Here is a 14,930-nt window from a genome sequence, read left to right on the forward strand (position 1 = left end):
TTGTATTTCTTTTAAAATGGTGAATTTCGGAACACTAATTGGTACTTTAAGTTATTGTGTAGTTTTCTTTCAACTTTAAACATGCTCCTGATTTGAGCTAATATACAACGAGGTAAATATGAATTAGAGTGAGCTTCACATGCCCAATAAGAAAAGAGACAGTGCCCATAAACAAAACATGCATTCATCGATCACATCAGATTTATAAAACATATGCATATTTTATTTAAATCAAAATCCGACAATCATACTCATCATCATTGTCGCTAAACATAACCTAAAAAAAATAAAAAATCTCATACTTTTCATTACACATTCTAAACATGTTCATATTTAGATATTGTACATATTATTCTCATTTATAAATATCATCAAATGATATTGGATTCATATTTAGATAATTTTGTTTCGTTTACAAATACTATCAACTATGTCAGGTACATATTTAGATAGTTTTCATTTTCAGAAAAAAAACAATACTATTAGTTCACACAGTTATCCATATATATCAAAAGATATTGTTAGAATCATAGTGAGAAACACAGTCAACACATATATCAATAAATGATCCCCATCACACGTGGATATATAAAATCTTTTTCTTACAATTCATCTGTCGTCCCCATATCCCGTCCAGTAATGGGCACCATAATTATAAACTATCTCAATACGCCATTCGGTATGAGTGTAATTAAACCAACTCTCAACCCTGTCTAATATAAGACTTCTCAGCCGCGTACGACTGAAGACACATTCATGGTTGGGTTCACCCTATGTACTAAGTTCGTATACTCTCTCCCATGATAACCGGTAAGTTGTTTCCTCTTTAAATGTTACTTCTATTTCATACCCCAACTTCAGAAATTTAAATATTCTTGAGATCTTATTTTTTAAAAGGAAAATTCACATCCAACTACTCATATATGTGCATAACACACTACATATTTGTATCCATATCAATTTACATACACAATTACATAGAGTCGCTCACATGTAGTCCACATTCGTTTATGCAAATTTTTCAAATATATATATATTTATATATAAACCAAGACATAATTTAAAAATAATATATAAAATTTTAAATAATCATTTTAAATTCAATAACTAAAATTTTTATATAAAAAAAAAAGAATCTCAAATGAAAACTAACCAAATTCTTATTATTTTACAGAGTTGAACTAAACTCCATAAATTACCAAATTCTTATTATTTTACAGAGTTGAACTAAACTCCATAAATTGATCGATCCTCACAAATTTCATATTCTAAACTAGTTCCTCAAACCTATGTAGAAATTTCAGTCTTTCAGCATCAAGACCCAACTTCACTTGACTTTACATTTTTCTTTTATCCAACTACTATTAGTCTAATTTCACCCGTTAATTTATTCTCAATGTAATTCTGGCCTAAGATTACTTTCCTAAACCTTTTTAGAACTTGCCTACAATATTTCTTTTTCCAAAGTCCCAAAACCTAAATTTTATTTACTATTTTTTTACATACACTCAGAAATATATGTACACACACACACATATAGACTCACATTTATATATGTATATATATATATACAAGGCTACAGTACATGGACACCGTATGTATATATATATATATATATATATATATATATACACATATAAACACGCACCCATACCCGCTGTATTTATATACATCTACACCAACACGCATATATATTTATATATTTCGTGCATATATATACATATTTACAAATACACAAACATATATGTGCGTATATATGGACACAAATATAATACACTTCATATATATTTATATATATATAAGATGCACACACATACCTAATGTATACATATATATAACTACACTAATACGCATATATATATATATATACATAACATATGTACTTATTTACAAATACACACATAGAGATGCAAAAATAAACACTGCACATATATATAAAATGCGTACACATCTACTGTATATATATGTTTATGCACTAACACACACATATATATTTATATATACTGCATTTATGCATATCTATAACTGCACATTACATTTATATATATATATACATCTACAAATATATATATACATGAACACAAAACGGGGGATCGGTGGTCGGCACTACGCCAATCTTACCTCCGAACGTCCAGCGAGTGACGGCGTTTTGTGGCCCTCCTTTCTGCGTGCCAACGCCACTCTCCTCTTTTTCTTTTTTTTTTCTTCTTCCTTTTTTATTCTCTGCCCCTTTCTTCTGCTCCTTAGGGTTTTCTTTATTTTTCTGTTCTATTTTTATTTTAATTTTTTTTATTTCCTCTTTTTTTATTTCCTTTTTTTGTTGTTAGAATCTTTCCCCCTTAAAATAAATTTTGTCCCCAAATTGCTAGACCTTCTCAGATAATTTAGGATACTTCACCCTTATTGTCTCCTTAAGCTCCCATGTTGTCTCCTCTTGAGGTTGATGTTGCCATAGGATCTTACCCAATGGTATTACTTGTTTCTCAGTGTTTTCTCCTTTCGATCCAATATGTATATGGGTACTTCTTTATATGTTAAATCCTTTTTTAGTGGGAGTGATTCATTTTGTAGGATATGGATGAGGTCACGATGACGCTTACGTGGTATTAATAAATGAAAGACATTGTGCATGACAACTCCGATGGTACTGCTATCTTGTAGACAATTATATCAATTCGCTTTAGTACTTCGAAAGGCCCAATGGATCGATGACGTAGTTTCTTTTTCTTTCCGAATTTCGGGAGGCCTTTTATTCGTAGTACTTTTAGAAACACACGACCGCCTATGTATATCTATATATATATATATATATTTTGCGGTAGTTATTTCTACTAAATCTAGGCCAGTTACATTCTTTTCTCCGACTTCATCCCAAAAGTAAATGTATTTTTACTAAGAACTTGTCTTCTAATATCAAAGATTTTAAAACCTAAAAGGGTTTGAGGTTATTTTACCATAGACCTCTTAAAATTTATTATATTTTCAAGAGAGACTACTTTTTTGTATTATGTTGAATCCCAAAACTCATTAGAGTTGAATATCCCCAAGCAATAGCTTATACAATTGTTATCATTATCTAACCATGTTTAGAGCATTATATATTTGTTTGATTATCATCATGAAGAGTCTTTAAGCAATATACACCACACTCTCAATTCACCACAAGATTAAGCTCTTAATTACCTAGCTAATCTCAATACTGTGTTATGTTCACATCATTCCCAATGTTCATATGCCTAAATAATAACTATTTATTTTCTGACTTTCAGAAATTGATACGTGGATATTCTGAAAATATTCTCCATAACCTCTAATTGATATACTACTTAATTATCCCCAAAATAACATACACATCTTTCCAATGGCTTAGAATTCTAAACAACAATTTTTTTTTGCTCCCATACTCATCCATAAAAATCCATTGATTGTAAAATTTTTTTTAACACCCGAATATTATTTCAAAAATTTAAAAGCGATGTTTTAGTACTCGAACCTCTCCTCTTTTACTCGAGTGACTTGGTATCTATGTAATTTACTCTTAGTTGAGTCATAGTGCTATTCTAAATCCATCGAAGCTTAGATGATTCCTAAGTTATTCTAGTGTTTGATTAGATTTTTCTTAAAGTCCTCTATATTATACACAATGAATTATGAGATCCATAATTGTTTCTGAAAATTATTGGGAGTTCTTTTGATAAAAGGTTCCTTATTTAGTTTTGTCACAAGTCGTTATGCTTGGTTCTAATTCTTGGAGGTACATTTTGAGTTCCTAAAATTTTCAAGTGGTCACTCTCTAGTATGATCTTAAGTTACGAGTCACGTGTTTATCATATCCTTAATCTCTCCTTATTGGTTCAAAAGAAAAAGTCTTCAAGGTGTGGTGGTTATAGTTCATCATGCTTCCGTTGCACTACTATGGTAATATATGCTTGGAAAATTTGTCTTGTTAAAATGGTTTGTTGTGAGAATGAGTCCTAAAAGTATTTTCTTTTATCTATGGGAATTTACTTAGGAGCAACGGTGATTTTTAATAAAAATGATTCTATAAAATTTAATGTTATTCATGTCTTTTTTTTTTTTACTATTTGTCGCATGCTTAGACTTTGTTGCACACTTGTATACTAGACACACATGCTTAAGCATCATTCATACATATGCATACTCATAGTGATACACAAATTGTGCATTTATATTAAATATATGCAGTTTATTTAAACCTATATCGCACATACATATACATACCGATATGCAGGCATATACACATGGAGGCACAACGTGCATACACAGCGTATATATATATGTATATATATATGATTCATTCATTTGCTTACACATATGCAAACACAACCACATACAACTCATACCCAACCATTCACACGTAATCATATATGCACACATATAACCACATCCACATATTTAATTCTACAAACATAGACATGCAATTACGTATACACAAATCCTTAACTATATACATTCGTACATACAAACATACATACTTTCCTATGGTATATAGCTCCACTAATCATCTATATGAATTTTATATATTTTAAGTAAAAAAAAAATAAAGTTTACTAAATGAAAAAATACGTGTAAGGAAATATGAGGATGTTATTTTTTTTAAACTATAGAAAAATCAAACTTCGAGAATATAGGTTCAGTCTCCGTATTAACACTATTCAAATTTTTATTATTGTCTTATTTTCTTTCATTTAAGAATGATTCCTTTAATTATTTACTATTTCTATAAGATGGTTTAATTTTACTTAGTTAAACTTTTCTTATAAGTCTATTTCATTTTTTTAGTTTTATTCATTATTTCACCTATGCTCTTCATCTTTCCTGACTCGTTTTACTTCTTCCTGCGATTGTTTCCTTAATTATATAATAATCAGAACTCCTCAATTCATTACTATTCATAAAACTCTAATTATTATTCAATAAGAAAATTTTATTTGGTTTCACATACTTATTCCCTTGCCTAAATTTCCCTTGACTTTTATTCTCATTATAATTCTATTACTTAATTAATCTACTTCCCTTTTTCGGTAAATTTAAAGCCTCATTTCCACTCAATAGATTTTATATACATGTACACAAATACACAAATACACAACACATAGTTATACATACACACATTTATCCACACATACACACATTTATATACATATAGATTTGCATATATCTATATATATATTCACATGCACACGTATTTGTACACCGATTCATATATATTTATGTATGAATCCAAAAAAATTGTATAACATACATATAGGTTTATATATACATACCACAGGTTTACATATATCAATAGCTATTTATAAGATCACATGACATACATATTCACTTATATATATATACTAGTCGATTGTTAACCTCTCATATGTTTCTTTGCTTTGTCTCTCCCTTTCATCCATCACTGCATACAATGATAAAAATATATACACATATATTTGTAAAACAATTTAAGCATAATGCATACGAAAAATTAGAGTAGAAAGGAAAAATAAAGGGGAACATAATCATTCCCGTCAGATTCTTGCCTGCATGAAAGCTTCTTAATGTTAAAACTTAGGTTATAGCTCATTAAGGGAATTAAGAGAGATGAATCCTAGAATAAACTAACACTTTACTTTCATATTTTGTTCTCCTGCTTCTATTATATCAATTTTTCGGTGGAAGTTGCTTCGTTCACTTTCTCCAATTCATAGTGAAGCTAAAAGCTTTTGATTCCCAGATTTAATAAAACCTCTCTTAAGATTCATATTACCTAATTTCCTCACAAGAATCTTAACCCTCATGATATAACGGATGGTTTCGAGAAACGCGACTCTGATACCAACTATAATAATTCACTTTCTCTAAATAAAAATGAGCACTAACCCATGCATATAACCTGATAAATATGTGCAACAATGTTCTAAAATTTAAAATTCAATCATATATCCCTTGTACGAAATAATAAATCATGAGACTCACCAAAACTCTTTACATTATATTGTTATAATGTAATTAAATCTATTTTATAAAGCTATACTCACAAAGTCTCTAAAATTTCATCCAGAGTTTTCTTTCAACTTTAAACATGCTCCTGATCTAAGCTAATCTGCAATGAGGGAGATGTGAATTGAGGTGAGCTTTATGTGCTCAGTAAGAAAAGAGGCAGTGCCCATAAACAAGACATGCATTCATCGATCACATTAGATTTATAAAACATATGTACATTTTATTTAAACCAAAATCCGACAATCATACTCATCATCATTATCGTTAAATATAAGCTTAAAAAATAATAAAAAACCTCATACTTTTTATTATATATTCTAAACGTGTTCATATTTAGATATTGTACATATTATCCTCATTCATAAATATCATCAGATTATAGTGGATTTATATTCAGATAATTTCATTTCGTTCACAAACACTATCAACTATGTTAGGTACGTATTCAGATAGTTTTTATTTTCAGAAAAAATAATATTATCAGTTCACACAGTTATCCATACATATCATAAGATATCGTTAAAATCACAGTGAGAAACACAGTCAACACACATGTTAATAAATGTGAAACTTTGAATTTTTTACCATTTCACCAAAACTATGATTACTTACAATTTTTATTTCTGTTACATATTGTCACATATAAAATACATTTTTTATAATTCATCGGCCATCTCCATACCTCGTTCGATAACGAGTTTTACAATTATAAATCGTCTTAATATCTCGTTCGGTATGAGTGTAATTAAACTAACTCCCAATCTCCTCTGATATGAGACTTATCAGCTCTGTACGACTGAGGACACATTCACGACAGGGTTCACCCTATATACCAAATTCGTACACTCTCTCCCATGATAACTGATAAGTTGTTTCCTCTTTAAATATTACTTCTATTTCATATTCCAACTTCAGAAACCCAAATATTCTTGAAATCTTAGTTTTTAAAAGAAAATTTCACATTTAACTACGCATATATGTGCATAACACACTACATATTTGTATCCATATCAATTTACATACACAATTACATAAAGTCGTTCACATATAGTCCACATTCGTTTATGTAAATTTTTCATATATATATATATATATAAACCAAGACATAATTTAAAAATAATATATAAAATTCTAAATAATCATTTTAAATTCAATAACCAAAATTTTTATAAAAAAATAGAGTCTCAAATGAAAACTGATCAAATTCTTATTATTTTACAGGGTTGAACTAAACTCCGTAAACTGATCAATTCTCACAAATTTTATATTCTAAACTAATTCCTCAAACCTGTGTAGAAAGTTTTAGTCTTTCAGCATCAGGATCCAACTTCACTTGACTTTACATTTTTCTTTTATCCAACTACTATTAGTCTAATTTCACCCATTAATTTGTTCTCAATGTAATTTTTGCTTAACATTACTTTCCTAAACCTTTTTAGAACTTGCCTACAACATTTCTTTTTACAAAGTCCCAAAATCTAAATTTTATTTACTATATTTTTACATACACTAAGATATATATATATATAGATATATATACGCACACACACACATGTAGACTCACATTTATACATGTGTGTGTATATATATATATACAAGGCTACACGTACATGAACACCGTATGTATATATATACACATATAAACACGCACCTATACCCACTGTGTTTACATACATCTACACCAACACACACATGTATATATATTTCGTGCATATATATACATATTTACAAATACACAAACATATATGTGCGTATATATGGACACAAATACAATACACTGCATATATATTTTTATATATATAAGATGCACACACATACCTAATGTATACATATATATAACTACACTAATACGCATATATATACACACACAACATATGTACTTATCTACAAATACACACATAGAGATGCAAAAATAAACACTGCACATATATATAAAATGCGTACACATCTGCTGTATATATATGTTTATGCAGCATTAAATCACACACATATATTTATATTTATATATACTGCATATATGCATATCTATAACTGCACATACATTTATATATATACATATACATATACAAATATATATACATGAAGACAAAACAGGGGATCGGTGGTTGGAACTACGCCGATCTTACCTCCGAACGTCCGGCAAGTGACGATGTTTTGTGGCGCTCCCTTCTGCGTGCCAGTGGCACTCTCCTCTTTTTCTTCTTCTTCTTCTACATCTTCCTCTTTTATTCTCCGCCCCTTTCTTCTACCCCTTAGGGTTTTCTTTATTTTTTTTATTTTATTTTTATTTCCTTTTATTTTATTTTCTTCTTTTTTTATTTCTTTTTTTTGTTGTTGTTGCATACAAACAAATATTGATATATGTATATATATAGTATACTGTTATATATATAATATTATGTATGTAAAACATATTTCTAGCTGTAATATATATTAATTACATATTATATAAAAATATAATATAATGTATAAATAATAATTAAATTAAGTTTCTCTTTTTTATTAACATTTCTAAATTGGCTCTGTGTTTACTGCTATTTTAACCTAAACACATAATTTTTGTTTTTAGTTTATTATCTTCTTATTCTCTTTTTATAATTTTACTGTCAAAAACTATTTTAACTAAATACGTAATTTTATTTGATTAAAATGACAGTATTTTTTCTAATTATTTCTATTAAATACTAAATAAATTTTAATTAAAAAATATTTTATTTAGTTAATTATTTTAAAACACTTTTAAAATTTATAAAAAAGTTTCAAGCTATGTAAAACACCTATTAACAGCAAAAGCACCAACTATACTAATATTTACTTTGTACTTTTGCATAACCCACAAATTTATCTCATATATCTTTTAAATAGCAAGTAAAATGACCAAATTAGCCCTTATAATTCTCATATCCCTATTTAAAGACACCAATTATTAAATTCTTTATCGGTAATTAAAAATTAGAAAGAAAAAGAAAAAGTAAATTATTCGGAGATTAAAAAGAGAAAAAAGCAAAGAACTTTATTAATCCCACGATAAGACGCCGTGCACTTGTATAATGAAGCACAAATTCCCGTGGTTCTCATCCGATGGTCCATATCTCTTCACCCCCATAATCAACGGACACGATTTTTCCTTGTCTCACACTGTTCGATGTTTCGCTTTCGGCCTCGTGATAGCGACTTCACTGCCTACGTGTCCCTGGACCCCACAACCCTCCTGGGACTACTCTGAAAGGCGGGAAGAAGAGTCACATATGTCACACATTCATTCCTGTCTTTCTTTTCCTGTTCATTTATTTTCATATACACAGAGGGAGTGTGTGTTTCGGAAACAATTATTTGTTGTTTCTTGGGTAATTAATAGGATTTCTTGATTTTGAGTTTTTTTTGAATCCCATAATTTCTGGGTTTTCAGTTTGTTGATGATTCTGTATATAAGGGGAGAGTTTTACTGGTGCGGCGAAATGATTCTTTGCGTTTTTCTTTCTAAGATTTCTACTTGAAATTTCATCTTTTTTTCTCTATTTTATACCCAACTGGAAAACCCTTTTCTCTCATCTGGGATTTCCCTTCAAAAAATCTTACCTCTCTCTTTTTTCCAATCGGAAAAACTTGAACCTTTCTTAAATCCTCTGAGGAGCTCATTTTTTTGTTTTTTTTTTTCTGGGGTTTTCATTGTTCAATGGAGAGAAGAGGAAGATACATTCTCTTCTTGCTTTTCCTCTTCATTCTCTGTTTTCCCCATACTTATGCCAACTGCCATCAAAGGACTCTCCGGCATCTTTCTGCGGACCCGCCATTGCCGCCGGCACGACTCAAGAATGTTTTGCAAAGGGTAATCATTAGTGTGGTTTTAGGGGTTTTAACTGGGTTAGTTGGAGCTTTTCTCTTCGGATTCCTAGTCCGTTGCCTTATTGGGTACATGAACAGAACCCCAATCCTCAAAGGTCCTGTCATATTTTCCCCAAAAATCAGCCCTAAAACCCTCCAATCAGCTCTCTCAACCCACAACCAGTTGCTACTATCCAGCCCCAATGGAAAATACTACAGCGCAGTCGTTGACAATGGATTGGCGATTGCAGTCAAGAAGCTGGAACCCTTTGACATGGAGACACAGAGCAAGTCGGCCAAGAGACGGATACAGCAGGAGCTGGAGGTTCTTGCAAGTTTGAAGCACAGAAATGTGATGAGCTTAAGGGCTTATGTTCGGGAGCCTGACAGATTATGTCTTGTGTATGATTATGTGATTACAGGGAGTCTTGAAGATACCATGAAGAGGGTTAGAGAGACTGAGTTGCATCTTGGCTGGGAAGTTAGGTTGAGGGTTGCTGTGGGGATAATAAAGGGTCTTCATTATCTTCACTTCTCTTGTGTTCCTCAGATTCTTCACTGTAATTTGAAGCCAACAAACGTGATGTTGGATTCAGAGTTTGAGCCTAGACTGACGGATTGCTCTTTGGCTAAACTCATGCCTAATTTTGATACACTAAACAGTGCTTACACTGCTCCTGAATGTTTCCAGAATCACAGGTATTAAAATCATTAATTCCTTGTTCTAGCAAATTCATTGTTGGGAAAATGCTGAGATGGGTTCCACAGGTACACGGATAAAAGTGATATCTTCAGCTTTGGGATGATTTTGGGTGTTCTTTTGACTGGTAAAGATCCAAATGATCCTTTCTTCGGGGAAACAGGTCATGGTGGAAGCTTTGGAAGGTGGCTTAGACATTTGCAACAAGCAGGAGACGCACGAGAAGCACTGGACAAAACCATTGTTGGGGAAGAAGTGGAGGAAGACGAGATGCTGATGGCAGTCAGAATTGCTGTTGTGTGCTTATCAGATTTGTCGGCCGATAGACCTTCCAGCGATGAGCTTGTACCAATGTTAACACAGTTACACAGTTTTTGATTGAGGTGTAAGTAAAAACAACTACAGATTTTGGAAAATTTCATTTCTTTTTCTTCTCTCCTAACTGGGTTTGTGCTGGAAATTCAAAAAGAAAATAGTAAGGAGCTATGAATTAGGACTAGGTGTATACGACTAATGAAATTAGTGAAAGACTCTGGTTGGTCAAGAGAAGAGGTGGACCATTTGATCTGATTTCATTTTGTCTTGTGGGTCACAATCTGCATTATTGTGTTTCTTGGCTGTTATCTTTCTTTTCTTGTTTTTTTTTTTAAAAAAAAATTATTAAAAACCAAATCATCTGTTACCATCCTCCATCTCTTTTGTAAGGAAGAGTTTGGATAAAGTTGATTAAAGTGTAGGATTTGATGCATTAAACATATCAAAGGCTAAGAGAAAAATGTAAGGTGTGACAAATAATGAATCCCATAAGTTTTCTGGGAATTCCACTGACATATATAAGCTTTGGTTTTGTATAATTATACATATATATACATTTGGGTTAAGGTTAAGCTAACAGATTATTTAGTGTTGAGAGCAAGCATAGTAGGTAAATGAGCTGGGTGGAATGAAAGAGTTTTAAAAGCAATAAATAGAATTTGTCTTTGTTGACAGAAGTTGATGATGATGATGATGATGATACGTATAATTTGGGTGTGTATAGGGAGCATGAAAAAGCATGTGGTGCCAAAGGGCATGTTTGACATGCCCATAACATAAGCTCCAAAAAAGCTTTATTTCAAAAATATATGGGGAGCAAATCAACCTCATTACAGCTGTCAACTGCCAAATATCTCATTCCTCTGCACCTTTTACATTTCAATTTTTTTTTTTTTTTTTAACTATCCTTTGTTTGGACCTATATATTCTCTTGGGGATTTAAGTTGGACATTTTTGTATTGAATGTATAATCGTTAGTTAACAAGTTAATTGTGTTATTATTGATATATATATATATATATATATATATAATATTATCAAAATGCATGATATTTATCACTAAAGAGTAAAAATTCATAAGCACGACATGGTGAATGTGTGATTAACATTTGAAACCCGAGGTAGCAAGTTTCTGGAAAAATATTTCAAATTTAAAATCTCAAACTAAAAAAGGATCATATTAAAATATTTCTTATAATGCCCTACAATAAATGGAAGGAATTGATTAAATGATAAATTATGTAACAAAAGATTATTTTATTTTGGATCAATTTATATATGGGCTATTGTAGTTACACATATATTTATTATTTGTACTTGTTCTTTTGGCTTTATGGTTGATATATATATATATATATATATATTTATGAGTATAAATTAAATTGAATAAAAATAAATAGTAAAAAAACTTTAAAATTTTATTTTAGGTGTAAATTAATTAGTTAATCTTGTTTGATGTCATAATTGTTTTGTTGGGTTAGAGTTACATGGCCTTTTGTCCTACTCTAAAATATACATTAATTTATAGTGCCAAATTTATCAACATTACTTAATTACCAATTTAGTTTTTGAATTTTGACTCATTTAAGTCTCTACTTTTTTCATCACTCTCTCTATCTCCATTTCTATTTCATCATTTTTGTCTCCAACGTAGTTAGTTTTGGCAGATATATGAAAAACTAACTTAACTTTTGAACAACTAAATCCAACGCTATACTTATGAACATGACTCTTCACCTTCCTCAAAGATCCCTTCCAAAACTAGGTATTGAAAAGCGATGGAAAACTTGGCCATCCTCTTCTCCACTGAGCTGCTACTTCTGTGAGACCTATGGGAAGTTCTCAACTGAAATGATCCACGCTCATCACCTGCGGTACAACCAAACAACCAAACCAGAATGAGCAATCCAGAGACACAACGGAAATTAATTACTACAAGTAGATCTTGAAACTTTAAGCATGCATTCATCTTTTTCACCGAAGATGTCTCAGATTGATGTACTTAAATATAAACTAACCAAGAAAAAAATTTTGTTTAAAAAAAGAAAACAGGAAAATAGACCTTTGACTATAAAAATGGTTGGAATCCATCTCTTATAAATAAAGAGAAGTCTTGGGGAGTCTCCATGATGTGTATCAGATAAGAGAAGCTTGCAAGATCTTTTCATACTGAAGAAACATTAGATTAGCACTTGAAGTAATTCTTAAACTAGATTAAACTTTGCTTACCTTATGAATAATAATAACAACAGTAATAGAAGAGCTTGCTTACTTTGCATGCAAGATGGCATTTTGACATAAGGCCAGGGTCCTAACCATTGCCAGGTCTCTTCCCCGAGGATTATCATATTTCTCTTGACAGCTCCTAGTAATTTTGAGAGATTAAATAATCATACTGTTAGATTTACTATATATAATGGCTCATGGGAAGGCGAGTTTTCCATCTGCCGAACAGTAGATGCGTCTCTTTAACTTCAAATTTAAATTTTTATAATGAAACTTGTGATCTTAATTTTTCAATAAGAAAAAAAAAATAATAATGAGTAGTAAATATTATTGTTACTTAAACCCTGTTCAATTCTTATTCACTTTCATGATTTTAGTAAATTTAGTACCTAATGTGTCTTCGTATTCTATTATGTTATGTCATGATCGGTGTTTATATATCACTTTATTAATAAATATTTAAATTTTTACCAAGAAAAAATAATTTAACACCTATAATTAAACCATAACTTCAAATCTGAATATAACGTTTATATATATTCAATTTCACAATCATAAATTTGTAAATTAAAAAGGAATAACAAAAAGATAACTATATTGCACTGGCAATAAAATTTATGCAGAATTAAAATGCTATTGTCTTTTAAATTTCTATGTTATTTGTTTTTAATTCCAATTTTTATTTCATAAAATTAAAATTTAACACTGGCAAAATTATGCTGCTTGTAAACTCCTCCGTGATGCTAATTCAATTCTCTAGAACGACAGAAGAAGGAGATCCAACAAGTTTTCTTATATCAAAACAGCTAGCAAGAGGGTTCTCCAATTACTATTATTTATTCACATACTATAGTAAGATGAAATACCTTTCTTGGAAAAAGTCCCCAAAGTCATCAACGATAACCGCAGCAGGAAACGTGCTATGAATATGAAATGCAGCGAAGTATTTCTTGATCCCTTCATCATCATCCACATACCTAAAAAGCAAATTGATAAGAGTAATTACTCAAATTATCTTTCTCTGTTATGATTTCCACAAAGTAAAAGTAACCTTACTTCATTTGAATGCGATCGAAGACATCACAGGATGCATCAATGCCCTGAAATTAGGGGTAAGGCCGAAAATAAAACCAAATTAAGACATGTAGATATACAAAATGTTTAGAGACAAGTATAGATAGGAACCTGAGAGAGATATGGAGGTTTGGTTTCTAGCTTCCGGCGGTGACAGATGAAGACTACATGAGAATCGGCGGCGGTGTAGTGTAGTGCGCAGTTGAATGCGAACTGGAAGAGCAAAGAGGTCTTGCCACTAGAATCGTGTATTTAGGGGTAATTGATTGAAGGAGAGAGAGAGAGAGAGAGAGAGAGAGAGAGAGAGAAATACCAGGAAGGAGGACCGGAAAGAAGCATTATGTTGTGTAATGGGTCATCGCTTTGAATTTGGTTGACAAAGAAGAACCTCTCCACCATTTGTTTTCACCGATTTCTCACTGCAAGAGGAAGAAGGCGGCGTGAGAGCTGAAAGTGTGAAGTTGTTCTATTTTGTTGGTTGTGAGTATAAGCTTCAGTTTCCATTTCATTTTTTATTTGTTAATTCATTAGTTTAGACAAATGGATGACCATTAAAATATTTAAAAAACAAGCATACCTCCTTTTTATTGCTAGCTTGATACATAATTTAGAGAAAATTTAGCACCTAGTAATGAGATTAAATAGTAATACACATGTAATAAATTACTGTTTAACTTAATAATTAATACATTTTTTCTTTTACCAGAAGTTTAGAGTTTGAATTAAATTATACTCATTTGTATATCCTCATTTAAAGGTTCTTGGTGTTATATTATAATTGGTGCAT

At 30.7% G+C, this 14,930-nt stretch overlaps 2 protein-coding genes and 1 long non-coding RNA gene across 4 annotated transcripts; 1 reads left to right on the forward strand and 2 right to left on the reverse strand.

Annotated features, from left to right (window-relative positions):
- Positions 1–5,284: 5,284 nt before the first annotated feature.
- Positions 5,285–8,257, reverse strand: LOC110810075 (uncharacterized). Its single transcript, XR_002538933.2, has 3 exons — positions 8,130–8,257; positions 6,039–6,103; positions 5,285–5,416 (listed from the first exon to the last, which is right to left on the reverse strand). It is a non-coding gene; the product is annotated as an uncharacterized LOC110810075 (long non-coding RNA).
- Positions 8,258–9,273: 1,016 nt separating this feature from the next.
- CRN (Protein kinase superfamily protein) lies at positions 9,274–11,098 on the forward strand. Its single transcript, XM_022036117.2, has 2 exons — positions 9,274–10,527; positions 10,597–11,098. The coding sequence occupies exons 1-2, from the start codon at positions 9,680–9,682 to the stop codon at positions 10,904–10,906; spliced, it is 1,158 nt and encodes a 385-aa protein (XP_021891809.1). The 5' UTR covers positions 9,274–9,679; the 3' UTR covers positions 10,907–11,098.
- A 1,266-nt stretch (positions 11,099–12,364) lies between these two features.
- On the reverse strand, positions 12,365–14,685 carry LOC110810065 (tRNA dimethylallyltransferase). Of its 2 annotated transcripts, XM_088213575.1 has the most exons (7): positions 14,457–14,682; positions 14,255–14,381; positions 14,126–14,169; positions 13,936–14,046; positions 13,116–13,208; positions 12,906–13,012; positions 12,365–12,712 (listed from the first exon to the last, which is right to left on the reverse strand). In XM_088213575.1, exons 1-7 carry the CDS (start codon positions 14,540–14,542, stop codon positions 12,561–12,563), a joined length of 720 nt encoding a protein of 239 aa, XP_088069701.1. In that variant the 5' UTR covers positions 14,543–14,682; the 3' UTR covers positions 12,365–12,560. The 2 variants fall into 2 exon arrangements, with proteins under 2 accessions (XP_088069701.1, XP_088069702.1); XM_088213576.1 differs by lacking the exon at positions 12,906–13,012 and having other exon boundaries at positions 12,516–12,712; positions 14,457–14,685.
- Positions 14,686–14,930: the final 245 nt, after the last annotated feature.

The sequence above is a fragment of the Carica papaya genome, chromosome 2 (genome assembly GCF_054855325.1).
Source record: "Carica papaya isolate Zhongbai chromosome 2, ASM5485532v1, whole genome shotgun sequence".
Lineage (NCBI taxonomy): Eukaryota > Viridiplantae > Streptophyta > Magnoliopsida > Brassicales > Caricaceae > Carica > Carica papaya.

Excerpts from the sequence above, each read along its gene's own strand:
- CRN (XM_022036117.2), top strand. The coding sequence starts at position 9,680 with ATGGAGAGAAGAGGAAGATACATTCTCTTCTTGCTTTTCCTCTTCATT. Across the intron at positions 10,528-10,596 it reads GAATGTTTCCAGAATCACAG|GTACACGGATAAAAGTGATA; the intron begins GTATTAAAATCA and ends TGGGTTCCACAG.
- LOC110810065 (XM_088213575.1), bottom strand. The coding sequence starts at position 14,542 with ATGGTGGAGAGGTTCTTCTTTGTCAACCAAATTCAAAGCGATGACCCA. Across the intron at positions 14,382-14,456 it reads CTTTCCGGTCCTCCTTCCTG|TGGCAAGACCTCTTTGCTCT; the intron begins GTATTTCTCTCT and ends ACACGATTCTAG. Across the intron at positions 13,013-13,115 it reads AATGCCATCTTGCATGCAAA|TATGAAAAGATCTTGCAAGC; the intron begins GTAAGCAAGCTC and ends ATGTTTCTTCAG.